Source organism: Culex quinquefasciatus, chromosome 3 (assembly GCF_015732765.1).
Source record: "Culex quinquefasciatus strain JHB chromosome 3, VPISU_Cqui_1.0_pri_paternal, whole genome shotgun sequence".
In the NCBI taxonomy this organism is placed as follows: Eukaryota; Metazoa; Arthropoda; class Insecta; order Diptera; family Culicidae; genus Culex; species Culex quinquefasciatus.
This window is the reverse complement of record NC_051863.1, coordinates 175,051,842-175,066,529: the sequence shown is the minus strand read 5'-3', so window position 1 is coordinate 175,066,529 and position 14,688 is coordinate 175,051,842. Positions and strand designations below refer to the sequence as shown.

The following is a 14,688-nucleotide window of genomic DNA, read 5'->3' as shown; positions in this document are numbered from 1 at the left end:
CAACATTACACTCAAGCCTTCCATTCTCACTGAAGCAGTCTGGGTCGGATCCGGTTTCAAAACCTTGAAGTTTCGACTTGTTTCAATGGGATGCCTCTTGCACAAACGGTTCAAACGGATAAAAACAAGAGAAACCATGTTTCAATCATGCTAGGACATATCAGAACTCATAGTTTTTGCTGATATGCGTCGAATGAAGTCAAGAAAATCAAAATCCATAATGAAACAGAGATTTTATAAATGATTTTAGAAATAGCATAAATACGATTTTTTGTACATTTTAACCCAAAATACTCAAACTTCAACAACTTGTAACTTTTGAACCCCGGGGTTTAGAGAGTTGGTCCAGAAGACTTTTTTTCATGTCTCGGTGAGATCTTTCGAAAAAAGTTGGTCCCGTTCGTGTACATCCTTGGACCAAATTTGCCCATTCTCCTTTGTTAAAATTTTGTAACCCCGGGAAATTGGACGCTCTACTATAAAATCAATTCCGCTTTCTAAATTGTTCAATCTTTTGCATTTAATTATATCCTCTCTAAATGTCAGATTTTTTTAAAATTTTGGCCTTAGTGCAACATAACATACACGGAGAAAAAAGAGTTCCCAAAATCGTGAACAAGCGTTCATGAAAATGGGAACCTCGAACAAAGTGTTCAAATCCCATGGTACGATTTTGAAAAACGTACCATGAAATTTGAACACTTTGTTCGTGGTTCCCATTTTCATGAACGCTTGTTCACGTTTTTAGGAACTCTTTTTTCTCCGTGTACTATACAAAATTTATAATAAAAAAATACGTATTTATAAATTTAATAAAGGATGATAAAAAGAAAAAAATCTGTGCTTCTCTTTTCTGAATAGTCCTACTAGTCCACTATAACTTGTCCCAAAAAACCAAGTGGTTCTGAAAGTCTCTTCTCATGTAAAAGATTTTAATAAAATTTAACATACTTATTTTGTATGAACCCGAAAAAAGTCAATGCAAATTATTTTCTTTTTACTAAGAGATTTTTTTTCAACAAAAAAACAGAATTTTAAATCTATTGCTTATGGAAAGTCCAAGGTCAAATTGTCAACCAGTCCCTTTGAAGATTTTTTTAGCGGTACCCCTAAACCTCGCAGTTGTTATTCAGTTCGGCACTACCTTGCCGCACGTGCTTCAGATAAGATACGACTACGCTCGAACGGTGATGTTCAGCAAACACCCATCGACTCAATTGGTGGCGCTTACAGCAAATCAACGATAAGTTCGAGTAATTTGAAGCGTCAAAACGTAAAAACGTAGTCCCAGCGGTTATGGTGGGGATGTTCACCGAAGTGGCTTCGATGCTGAACATCGGAAGAAATGGAAAAATCAATACCCAACCGGCGCTCGGCGCGGTTATCCTTCTGTTCTGGATAGGCAAGTGGTGAAACAGCCTTTTCCCACCAATTTCACGAAAATTTCCCACGCACGTCCATGGGAGAGAGGGGGGATGCAACGTACGGAACTGACCAGCCTACGCACCCCAACCCTTTCCCAACCGGATTGGAAGCTGTTGCTATGTCAAAGCCTCGCGGATCTTTACACAACAAAAAAAAACTCCAAAACGATGTCAACTGGCCAAACGTGTGTACACAAACTTCCTTCTTCGTAGCGCTACCACAAGAAGCACACTCTCCCTGGAAAGCGTGTGAGTGAGTGCGGGCGGCCGACAGAGTGGGTTCCAGGACATGCGCCGTACGGCGCTCCAGTGGGAAAGCCTTCGCAGGACTTTCGCCATGGGTTCGTGTTCGTGGTTGGGTGGCACACACAACTTGCAGCATCCCTCGTCGCCGACGACGCCGTACATGTGCTGGTTGGGCTACATGGAATGAATCGATACTAATGGACGGTGGGGATTCGAATGGTTCGACACCGGTGTGTGGCGTTTAGAGAACTAGGTTGATATGGTACCTTCAAAGTGTGGAAACCAGCTAGAGCTCATCCAACTAAGCCTGACTTCATCGGGTCAACATCAAGCGATTCGCTACCGTCAATCAATCGAACGGACCCACGTCATTCCTGGTTTTCCAAAACAACTGCGTACGAGTCGATGGCGTTCCCAATCCTCATGCGTGTCACTCAATGCAATCCCGTATTCCGTTCGATGTTCGACAGGTCCGTTTACCGGTGTGTCAGAAATCAAAACCCTCTACCTGCGAGACCTCTCTGGCATTAGGTTATGCACAAAGGACTCTGTATCGCCGCATCGCCATCAATTCCACCTTCAGACAGATTGGGTTATTACCGTACACTCTGTGCGGGGTGAAGCGGCGTACGATAGCGATATCCTTGCTACAACGGGTACGGGTTCTACATGTCATAAATACCAATACACCACTCATCCACCCGGAGCTCTATTCACCAATTTGGTCTAGAATAGCCCGATGCCGACGTGGGACTGGGAGCCAGCGTGGGAGCCAGTGAAGCCCTCTAACTCTCCCCCAGCCAACACTATGTACTGGCAGCCCGGATTGCTGTTCCACATACAACAGAGCGACAAAGACATGAAAAACGGCAGCACATAGCTTTTAATCTGCATCATTATTACTATTATTACTTTTTATTGTGCCCCGCCATGCACATGAAGACCAGGCTTCTGCTCTGGGAATCCGAAACCGAGTCCGGGGATCCAAAGGGACAGTGGGGGTAGAGAGGACAACATCTGGCCCTGTCCTCGTTTTGGCAATCTACCAAAGGTGTGGGGACGAAATCCAACGCCCCCTCACACGTGACACGTGCGAACCCCCGAAATTTCATGGCTCAATCCTGAACTATACGCACAAAGAAGGGCTGCACTTTGGTTGCAGCCACTCGAAAGCCTATACCTACACGGTATTTCCCAACCTCCTACGCGGTCCGGTGACCTCTCGTTATGCCGGGAAAAGGTTCGTACATGGAGCGTTATGTAATGAGACACTAACTTTGCAAGACTCGACGCTGCTGGTGAGCTGTGCGTATTTGTTTTGCAACCAGCAAAGTAGGCAGAGAGTTGGAGACTCTGGGGTTGACCAGACGGACACGTATTACGCTGAATTAATTCGCTGGATTTGGCATCCGTTTGTGAACGAACTAAGTGGATGTGGATTGATTGGATGGTTCGGATTTCGTAGGGGGTTTGAGCGTTTGGGAATTCGTTGGATTAAGCAATGAATGCAAATCCTCTAGAGAGCTCCCAAGCAGGGCTTGAACGAGGATCGGTCACTGACAGATCATTGTCGACCCGATCGTTGAATGTTCACTGATAGCGCCGGTCACTTGGATGCAACCGTCACTTGACACACAAAGTTGACACTAAAGAATGCGGAGATCAACACTCAAACTGCACATACTTTCTCTTTCTATCGTTTCCTATTTCTGGAGTTTTTTTTTGAAAAGGTCCAATAAACCAAATTTTGAATTTTTGCTTTTTGGGTGTTTTTTAACACCCCTGACTCAAGGCGGTTTCATTTTGGTTTATTGGACCTTTTCAAAAAAAAACTCCAGATTGCTTTTTTCAATGTTTTATTTTGCAAATCAAGATCGCAATTCTCTTTGTATTGCGAGCGCATCCCCTCGATCACAACCGTGAGCATTTTGCTCCCAGCATATCTGACCCATGAATCAATTCGCACATTATCGCTAGTTTAATAATAATAGCAGAAACAAAAACTTACCCGCAGACTTGAGCAGCTCCGGATCGACCAGGTCGGTCAGGTCCGGCTCCTCGCCGTACCAGAAGATCCACAGCTCCTTGGCGGCCGTCAGCGACAGCGGCGGGTGGATCACCGAGCCGCCCGTCACCGGCCCCGGTATGCTCATCTCGAACACGTTCGGGTCCTGTTCGGCCGGCTTGGGGGCGGCTACGCGGCGCCACACGCACAGGATGTCCACCTCGAGGCATTTCGAGTAGGACCGGAGGACCGGATCGTCCAGCGGGTTGCTGGACGCGTTCGGCCGTTCACCCTGGGCTAGCTTACGCCATTTTATACCGCACAGATCGGTCTGGAAATGGGAGGGGGATGAAAAACAAGTTTATTAAAGTTCAATACAATTTGTTTTCGATGCAAAGCAAAATCGTTGCGCGAACCAGCAGCTATAAAACGGTAGAGGGGTCAACAGAAGAAGGTAGAAACAATGAGTTTTTACATAACAGAGTTCACGTTTTGTCCAGTTTTATGTACGTCGCAATGTTGTGTCGATAGCTGTGACGGAGCGCATAGAAATCGAGCAAATTACCAAGGGACGCCATTATGGCAAAGTGACAGCTTCGGCGTCAAGCTTTATAGCAAACGACTTGATGCAGGCCGCCAATCTACCGTAATCGCACCGTGCAAGTTCAACAGCTTGTTACCACTGCAGATGCGGTGCATCGATTGCCCAGCGCGTTGCAGACAAGTCTACACGCGACGGGATTACACGTGCAGCGATGTGCAGTTCCACACCGGGTAATCGGGAGCCGGGTCGGGGTCGGGCAAGTGGTGTTTGGCTCTCTCTATGTGTATACACAGGTTACTCCCGGCGGCCTAGCCAAACCCCGTCACAACTACCAGCTCAAATTCTCACACCGCAGTATTGGTGAGTTGGACTTTTTTGTTTTCATCTTCTACAGCGGTGTCGGCGCGCTGACGAGACGGCTGTGTGTGTGTGTGTGTTCCGTACTCGTTCCGATCCCGTCTCGCTGGCTGTCCCTTCCCGTCTCGTCTGCAGAGGTAAATAACAGGCGCGAGGAAACCCGCTTTTCGTCGTCGGCGAGAGACTCTCGGATGTTTTCTGTCTGTTCCTCTGCCTTTACAGCCGCCGTGAGGTAAGACTCGCGCTGCCAGGCAAAAGAGTGAATGGGATGGAATCTCGCGTGCGGAACTTGGCCAGTGTCGGAGTACGCGGCACGAAGCAGGTTTTTCAGAGTGTGTGGCAGAGCGTGGATGTGTGGGAAGCGATCGAACGATTAAAACCTAATTCGGCGAACGGACAGCGGCGGCGGCTGTCACTACGGTATGCCGCCGTTGATGATGCTGCGAACGTTGCGTTGCTGGCGCTCTGGAATGATCCGGTTTTTGGTCAGTGTCGGTGGTTACACCGGTGGAAAGGTATTTATAGACGCTTCCTTTGGAGCAGTTTAATGGTCAGCTTCATTGCATTTGCCATTGAGATTGGTCCATAAAGTCAGCATCGAAATGTCAGATACCATTGAGGTAGGTTCGTCTTAAACTCAACATTGACTACAAAACATCCGGTTCAAGAGCTGTAAAAGATCATCAAGCAGCAAATCGACTAGGAACAAACACGTTTCAAGAGATGCTCTCAGGTCGAGTCGTGGGTCGTGTCTTTTCTCGAACCCGAGAGTACGCATGTCCCGAAAACAAGTAGCCAAAAGAGTGCTGTTGTTGTTGTTGTTGTACCTACATGTAAATCAAAAGAAGTGGGAAAAACGTTCGAAAAAGAGAGGGCCTCCCCTAAAGGCAAACCGGTACCGTGCCCACCCCACACACAGTCAAAGTCACCACCATCAGGAGAAGCCGACGAAGAACAGCTCAAAAGCGCGCGGAGTCGGAAAGGTATCGCTTTTTGTGACCCCTTATGTTTTCAACGAGTGGTTCACAGTTCCGGATTTGGTTTACATGTAATTCACGCAGAAAATTGAGATGGGACACCACACGAAAATTTCCTGGTATGAATTTGCTGACATCACCCAACAAATGCTAAGACAGCCAATAATTTGGCTAAAACCAGCAGCTGAGCAAAATCAATATCAGAAACTTATTTGACTCCTGACAGCAGAAAATGCCGGGACTCGTGGTGAAAGGGTAAGTGTGGTTGCCTCTCACCCACTCGGCCTGGGTTGGATCCCAGAAGGTCCCGGTGGCATTTTCGAGACGAGATTTGTCTGATCACGCCTTCCGTCGGACAGGGAAGTAAATGTTGGTTCCGGTCTAACCTAGATGTTAGGTCGATAGCTCAGTCCAGGTGTAGGAGTCGTTTCCCTGGGTCCCTGTCTCGGTGGAGTTGCTTGTAGACACTTGAACTCACAATCCAAAGGTCGTCGGTTCGAATGCCGGGGTGGATGGAAGCTTAGGTGTAAAAAGGGGTTTGCAATTGCCTCAACAATCAAGCCTTCGGACACCTAGTTTCGAGTAGGAATCTCGCAATCGAGAACGCCAAGGCAATGCTGTAGAGCGAACAATGTGATTTTTATTTTTGACAGAAAATGTTGCTGAAAATGTCGAAAACCAGCGTGATTTTTTGCTACTCTGAAATCCTGTCTGATGTGGCAGCTGCAGCAATGAAAGTTGTCATTTTCATTTCAACAGTGATCGACTAAAACAAGACTCAATTTGATGTTTGTAAAAAAAATGAAAATATTAAGCATAATTTGTGTAGTAAAGTGAGTAGATAAAGCTTCTATCTTTAAGCACAGTTACACTCTAACCTCTGAAAACGAGTCAACTCCAAGCGAAAGTTGTGTGGGATACCGTGGAGAATTTCCCTTATCCCATTTAAAAGTGAAGCGTTGAACTTCTCGTCTTCCAAATCCCCTATCATACGGATTTTTTTCCAGGCCAAGTTTAAAAAATATAATTTAACTCAAAAATGACGAGCTTCTCGTCAAAGTGTCCTGATGCAAACAATGATCGAGCTCCAGCTGTCACAGCTTTGCGATGTATGTTGGCTGACATATCGGGCGGTCAGTCAAAAAAAAAAAACAGCCAGAAGTCGCCTGACAAAAAACATTTGCCAGAAAGAGATAGGAAATCTGATGCAAACAAACTCCCAGCTGTCATGTAAACATACTTTGAATTTTTATCGTTATTCGATTATCCGATGTTTCTATTATCTAATGTGATATAGAATTTAAAAATTCAAGATGGCGGTCATAATAACGGCGATGGAATATTAGTAGGCAATCAACTATTCAAATTTGAGGAAAATGGGGTCTCAGAACTCAAATTTGATGTTAATAGCAAGAAAATAAAAAATGCCAAATTTTTTTTCATGATTCGATTATCCGAAGTCCGAAATCTTCGGATTATTGAGTCTGGACTGTATACGTAAATTGGTAGCTCATCGGAATGTAATGATAAATGCTTATAAGGTTAACGCAGTTTGCCATTATGACGTCAGCAAACGATTTAAATGAATAATGGTTATCGCATGCTGAATGAGTAGTTTCTAGTGACGACGTCACTGGAACTTCCACAATTGAAGAGAGAAAATCTCATCACCATACATTTTTCAAACATTTCTATTGATTCAAATATTACAGCACTCGCAGCACAACTGGATGTCCTTCACCACTCCAGAACGCCCCAGCACTCAACTCCGCACCACCTTCAGCCGGAAGGTCGTTCCGAGTGGGGTGTTCTGTTGCGCATGTGCCGTTATTATTTGTAAAATGTCCAGCGGAACCAACCGCCTCCGGGTGACGTCGGCCGTCTCCCGAGTTTCACATCGCGATGGACTGTTCGGAAGCGAACTTGCTCCAGCGAGAAAAAAAAACCTTCTTATCTACGCAACGATGACACCCGCAGCGTTCCCTCTGCGGTCAACCAACAACCCTTGCGAGGTAAACAAGAACGCGCTGATAACGGCAACTTTGTTGGCTTGTTGATGTTCCCACACAATCACACAACCACCAATGTCTAACTGATTAGTGGAATGTTTCGGCGGACCGTCTACGCAATGGAAATCTTTGCAAAATTAGTCTCTTCCCATGCGATAGCCAGATAGCAAGTTATCGCTCCACTGTCCATTCACCCTATTATCCATAATTGATATGTACGTATGTGGGAAACCCGTGCCCGACGAAGTCGTCGCCGTACGAACACACGTGCGGGTGTTCAGTGGATACCAACACACACGCAGCGAGAAACGTCACTTTCGGTTGAGTACGGTTTATTTATTGCTTAAGCAAGTTATCGTTTGGCGTATACGCCAAATTTGTCGCGCGTCAAATGCGCAAATTGCAATAGTTCAAGGTAGGCCAACTGGAGCGGCTGTTGTTTTGACAGCAATTCCACTACAATTCATAGTTTGAAAACGCAAAACAAATCACCGCTGAGTGAGAAAGTAAGCGCGCGCAAAATCATCGATCCTATCGCGTTTGTATGGGTGTCGTGGCTGACGATCATTCAGCAAGAAAGTAAGCAAGTTTTTTCGTTACTTTGTCTTCTTATCTAATTGGTATGTGAGAAGCACGCTCGTCGTCGTCGTCGGTGTTTAACCAACCAGAGAAAATAAAAGACAAACAAAAAACAACAACAGCAAGAAACGCAGATATCTCTTTTGTTTCCCTACCAAGCCAAACGTCGAGCGAAGTAGGTATACACGCTCGCAGCGAAAAGTCAGAAGAAGTTACAACGGCAACAGACAAAAAACAACAAACAACCCCATGGAAAACACGACGGCGAAGAGCAAAACAACAGCACCCCGCGCGTACGTACAGTTAGAGCGAGCGAGTCGTGCGGTCGAATTCGTACCTAAACCCAGCCAGGGAGAGGAAAAATAGCGATAAATGGAGAGAAACGCTTGAATAACTTTTGCGGCGACTCAGCGTTTCGAGCAACAACAGCAGCAAAAAAGATCGTTTGTTGTAAACGCTATGAATTTGTGGAGCTTCTCTGCGCTACTGAGAAAAGAAGCAACAACAACAACAAAAATCATGATGATAAATGCGATGTTGTCACATTATCATTATTCCTGTATCGCACACACCATCGCGCAGATCGTGTAATCATGCCGGGAACAAACCGCACGACCACCACCAACTCAACCTCTTCATGAATTCATGGAATAAGTTATCTTTAGGTACTTATTTTTAGACGATTCTTTCACCACCCCGGTCGACGCTGGCTGGTTGAATCAGTGGTAGCGTTTCCCACAAAGCTACGGTGAACAACAGCTATTTTATGGTGACCCAGTCGGAGCCTTGACATTTGGTTATAGGGAGTTGAGTGCACTGGTTTATGGAAAGAGGCGTGTAAGGATTTCAACCTGACGTTGCCATAGCTAAAACTAAGCAGCACGTCAAATGCGCAAACTGCTAGTGTTCAAGATAGGCTGACTTTTGCGTGCTCAGTTGCAAGGTTTGTATGGAGCCTTGTATTGCAAGTCTAAAGGTGCAAAACTCCGCCCAGCCTTCAATAAAGGGAAAAATCAACAGACTGAGTATCTTATTCCACAACCCCTGAAAAAGGCCCAAGTCCAGTAACTCAAAAACACATTCTAGCCAACTATACCATCATCAACACTCACACACCGACCCGTGATCGTAACGACCGTGCGCGTTCAGATGTATACCGCGTGCACAGGTTGACATTGACATCAATTGCATTATTACGGCTCGGCTTCAAGAATGATTCGCGAACGCGCTCGTCAATGAAAAGTCCGCCGCCGCACAAGCTCTGATCTGCTAACGTAATGCCTGTGATCAACAACAGCTCACAACGACAAGAGCGTTGAAACACGTTCAACCCAACACGCAATATGTACGGGGGCGATCTTTGGTGTTGTTGTTCTGGCATGGATGACGAGGTGTGCGTTCAATTGCTGCCAGTGTGGTGGGGTTGTCCTACTTCTGGCTGAAGTCGATGAGTAATCTAGCCGAGTTGAGTAAGGCCTAAGTGGGGCGATTGTTTTTCGAGGGACTTCTGCAGACCATGGGTCACGAAGGTAGATAACGGACACCACGAACAGGCTGTGAACCGGACTAAGGTCGAAACAGAAGGAAACAGTTACTTGGCGTTTATTGTAGCCTATAGCGCAGTACGTAGTCGTGCCCACAACTACTACCACAGCCTCGTTCATACGCGCTTCAAGTTGTGGATATGGGAGGAGGTTCCCTCAAACGAAAACCTTGGCCCCACAACCAAACGTACTAACGCTCGCCGTCATTCACAAGAAATGGTTTATGAGAAGTGGAGAGAACAGAAGAAAACGCTGATTATCCAATCTCTTTTCAGCCTCGTACTCCTCTACCAGCGCAAACACCAACACCACGTAACCTGGCTGACTGAATGACTGCCGAGTACGACGACCTGTTTGGGCGCATAACCATAACTTGGTGAGCACAGCGCTGTGCATAGAAAACCAGGCCACAACTACTCCGGGGCACTGCTTCTCTCATCTGCCTAATTAGCAACTCCAGCCAGCGAGCAGTGTCTTGCGCTGCAGATTACGAAAGTTTGCATTCTTCAGCCGGTATCGAATATCTGGACGAGCTCAGCCGTACGGAGAGTTCATCAAACTTGGTGGATCATCATAACATCCCCCAATGCAGCGCTCTCTGGCCGGGGCACACTACAATCGGCATTGAATAGACCAGCTCGTAGGCAGACGAACAACGGACGCAGTGATGGAAATATTATACATACTTTGAGGCTCCGGTAATTAGAGAAGTGCCGCGCGAGCAGCTCCACGAGTGAGGGGTGAATGTCGAAGGAGCTGCTGCTCTCGAAGAAAGGCCGAACGAAAAATGTAAATAAACACAAGCGGCGGCAGCAGCAGCCAGCGCCGAGAGCGAGAGAGTCGACAAAACAACCAAACAACACGGGTCTACGGACGCGGTGGTGGTAGCGACTGGAGGAAGTGAGTTCAACGAATCTTCTGGCATCGCAATGCAATGCGGTGTTGAATAGTTTTTTTTGTTGTTGGTTTTGTTAAGTATTTTACTTCAGAGCATGCAAGAGGTAATCTATACTGTGTTTGGAAGAGCTAGTCGTAGGTTTCGGTATTATATGAACAATTTATTTTGATATCTTGTAAAAGTTAAACACACAAAAACCTAAAAAAACATATTTTTGAGACTGACAATCAAGTCTCTCATATAGAAATCCACCTAAAATTTCCTAACTTTCTTCTAAAATTGGTATCAGTTTTCAACGAAATATTCCGATTTAAATTTATTGATGCATATAGAAATGGTCGGATATCACCAAAAACAAATCTTCAAACCACCTGATCGATTCTTGCGATCGTTTTTTTGAAAACTTACACCCAGAACTGGACATCGGCATGCGAGAGGATAAAGAGCACGATTCGGTAGTAAAATGGTACTGTGTGCGGACTGAGAGGATAGATCCCGAAATTACCGAAAGTACTTTACTCATGGGTTCATCTTCAAAAAAAGTTCATCTATAAAAAAAAGTACCGGTACCGAGACTCGAACACAAGACCTTCGGCATATTGAACCGTGCCTTTGCCCTATGGGCCACCATGGTTCGGTGACTAAGCGGCGGTCATTTGTCCATATATAAGCCACTCAATAGGATGAACTATTCCAATGAACGAATGAACACGCTAGAGGACTATATTCTCGCAAAATAGCACTTTCCTCACGTTTCTTTTCGTGAGGACCATCCTCTCGTTCTTTAACTTTGGGTGTATGACCACTTTTCAAAAATACGGGGTTTAAATGATTTTTGTGTTTTTCGAGAGGGACATACAATCCAGCATTTTTCGTGAGGCTTTTTGTAACATCTAAGAGTATTTTGTTCAGAAAGCTCGTCAAAGTTCCTTCAAGTTCATCTTTGACCACTTTTTGACACACCCAGAACTGGGCATCTGCATACGAGGGGATAAAGAGCACGGCTCGGTAGTAAAATGGTACTGTGTGCGGACGGAGAGGATAAATCCCGAAATTAACGAGAGTACTTTACTCATGGGTACATTTTCCAAAAAAAGTTCATCTATCAAAAAAAAGTACCGATACCGAGACTCGAACCCAAGACCTCCGGGATATTGAACCGTGCCTTTGCCGTATGGGCCACCATGGTTCGGTGACTTAGTGGTGGTCATTTGTCCATATAAGCCACTCAATAGGATGAACTGTTCCAATGAACGAATGAACACGCGAGAGGACTATACTCTCGCAAAATAGCACTTTCCTCACGTTTCTTTTCGTGAGGACTATCCCCTCGTTCTTTAACTTTGGGTGTACAATGTAACGTTCTTGAGTGCAACTGGCGCCATATACACAAAAATTGTTCATATAAGCCTAGGACAGCATGTCTACAAAGTTTCATTGAAATCAGAAAGGATCGAGTAAAAAAATACTTGACAAATTCCTTCCTTTTATTTTTTCCGTGTTCAGGAGATAAATTGGAAAGACTTTTGTAAAACTTTACTACTCTTGTTTGCTCTTTAATTAACTTTACTCTCTTGTTCAAAGGTATTTGTCGGAATTGCATGAAACATTGTATCCAAACTTGTTGCCAAATTTGATTTTTTTCAGCACTCACCGTATGTAAACCACGTTGGATAAATGTACTAGGGGAGTGTCGGGTAATTTGGACATCCTAAGGTAATTGCTCTGCCACGGGCTGTATAGATATTGTAAAGGAATGTGGATGGCACCAGAGGATATTAAAGATCATGTTCAATGGAAAAAAACTCATTTTTATCGCAAAAATGAAAAGGTGTCCAGATTTCCATCACATTTTTGGTGGGGGTAAAATGGACATGTCTTGAGGGGTAATATGGACAAACCTTGTGGAGTAAAATTGTAAAATTGAGTAAAATTGAAATTGATATTAATTAAATCCTTCATTTTGAAATGCTTTAAACATTGATTCTGGATTAGGCACAAGTATAGTTTGAGTGATGAAAGTAACGTAACCAATCTCTCTAAAGAACTTATTAACCTGAAACGATCCATTTCTCAATTTTACATTCCGTAGCCTTTCAAATTAAAATAATATTGTAAGCAAGCCTTAGATATTTTATAGAAAATAATTTTAAAAAAATCAACAATAAAGGCTAGTTGAACACCAAATGTGCAGTAATCAGATTTTCATCCATTCGAATATTGAAATAAATTTGGCTAGATTTGAAAATATAGGGATTTTATGAAAGTTCTCATTGCTCCCATTCCTTTTTGAGTATTTTGACATTGTAAATCCCTCAAAATTTTCTAAATTTCTTAAAAAACTCAATCAACCATGAAAGTAACTTGTTTTGCCTTGAAACCACTTTCAGGTGTTATGTGTAAAAATGGACAAATTCTACAATATTAATATGGACATATCATAGACATCGGCCAAGCAACCCCCTTAAACAAAAAATGTCTACTTTGTTGCCATATAATCCCTGCAAAACCTTATGTCCCAACACTCAAATGTTACAATTTAAGGCAATGCCAACTGGCCTTCGGAAACTTTTATATATTTTACCAAAACTGCTTAGTAAATTCCAACTTTTTTGGTTTGTTCATACTCCTATGCAATTACTAGTACACTCAACCCCCAGTGGTTGGTCACTTTTTCGTTAGACACTTTTTTAGTTTGTACCCCGTTGGTTGGTCAAAGTCAAACTAAAAAGTGACGAACTGTCACTTTCAACACGGCGCTCACGCACACTATCGAAACGCTTGGTAGTGTGTGTGAACTTCGTGTAAAAGGGGTGTCAAACGAAAAAGTGGCCCCGTTCGTTTGACAACAGGTGGTGTCAAACCATCGGGGTTTGAGTGTAGTAGCCTTGTCACTTAAATTGTCGTTTTCATTTTATATCCGAAGAAAACATGATTTTTAAAGGGGTGTTCAAATTACCCCCACTGTCCATATTACCCCAAACTCCTCTACTCATGATGAAAAAATGTTATTTTGCAATTTGTTGCATAAACTAATTTTCATCTCGTGTTCATTTCGATACGAACGAAAACTGTACAACTCGCAAACAAATTAGTTCACGTAAACGCGAACAAAGTTAATGGCATTGGGAACCAGTAGGACACCTGCAGTTTCTTCCCGGTTCACGATGCCATGAACTTATTTCACGTTTACGAGAACTTTTTTTTTTGTGAACATCTTAGATTGATCTAAAAATCAGCTTAAAACAAACTTTTTTTTTAACGAAAACTTTTCAACTGAGATTTTTTCCCTCAAAATCTGCTCACGCCAACCAGCGGCGGCATCGGCACTTTTGTTATTATTTGCGTTACACATCGCCGCCAAAGCCAGCTTGTGTAAGGTTCAAATGTATTCGTGAACAAATTGCTCCTCTTGGCTGGTAGTGGTGGTGGTGCTCGCACCGTCACCGTCCGTCCTCTATGTGGGAATGCTGCGAATGCGCGAATATCACATATTGGGACTGACGGACGGAGCCGATTTGCCTTGAAGTTTTTTTTTTTTTTTTTATTTCGCATTGTACATTATTCTCCTCTCGTTTGTCGGTTTCGAGGGAAGGATGAAAGAAATTTGCAAATAAAATGCAAAGAGAAATCCCATAAAACACGTTAAGCCGCGGCAGGGTACGCCGTATGTATCCTACTTGGATCACGTTTCTTGGGATGCTGGCAGGGTTACACACTCAAACGGCTTCATGTGTGGGAGTTTCGAATTCATTCTACGACGCTCACATTATCGGGCAATTAAAGCCGACGACTGCTCAGCAGGGAATGCATTTCAAAGCTGTCATTTGCAGAGATTCAACAGTGCGGAATACTTCGCGAATGAATCATCTTGCCAAAGGATTGTAGTTGCCTTTGGTAGCGATAAGTTAATAAAAGAATCTTGTTCGATAAGTTACCCCCTACTAAGTACATTTGCGTATGTGTTCAGTAGCAGTAGATTTGCCATAAGTGCCAAAACCAAACACGATGCACACACAAATTGTGTACATGTGTGGTGGTGCGACCTCGCTGCAGCTCTGCATGCACCGCACTATATCTGTGTGTGCAAACATATTCTTAAACT

At 44.1% G+C, this 14,688-nt stretch overlaps 1 protein-coding gene across 5 annotated transcripts in view; it reads right to left on the bottom strand.

Moving 5' to 3' along the window:
• The window catches only part of LOC6040647 (mediator of RNA polymerase II transcription subunit 13), an 81,093-nt gene that overhangs the window by 60,255 nt on the left and 6,150 nt on the right, over positions 1-14,688 (bottom strand). For all 5 annotated transcript variants that reach the window (XM_038262809.1, XM_038262806.1, XM_038262810.1 and 2 more), the window contains one exon: positions 3,679-4,006. In XM_038262809.1, coding sequence (XP_038118737.1) covers positions 3,679-4,006 — 328 coding nt within the window. The remainder of the gene's footprint in view (positions 1-3,678; positions 4,007-14,688) is intronic.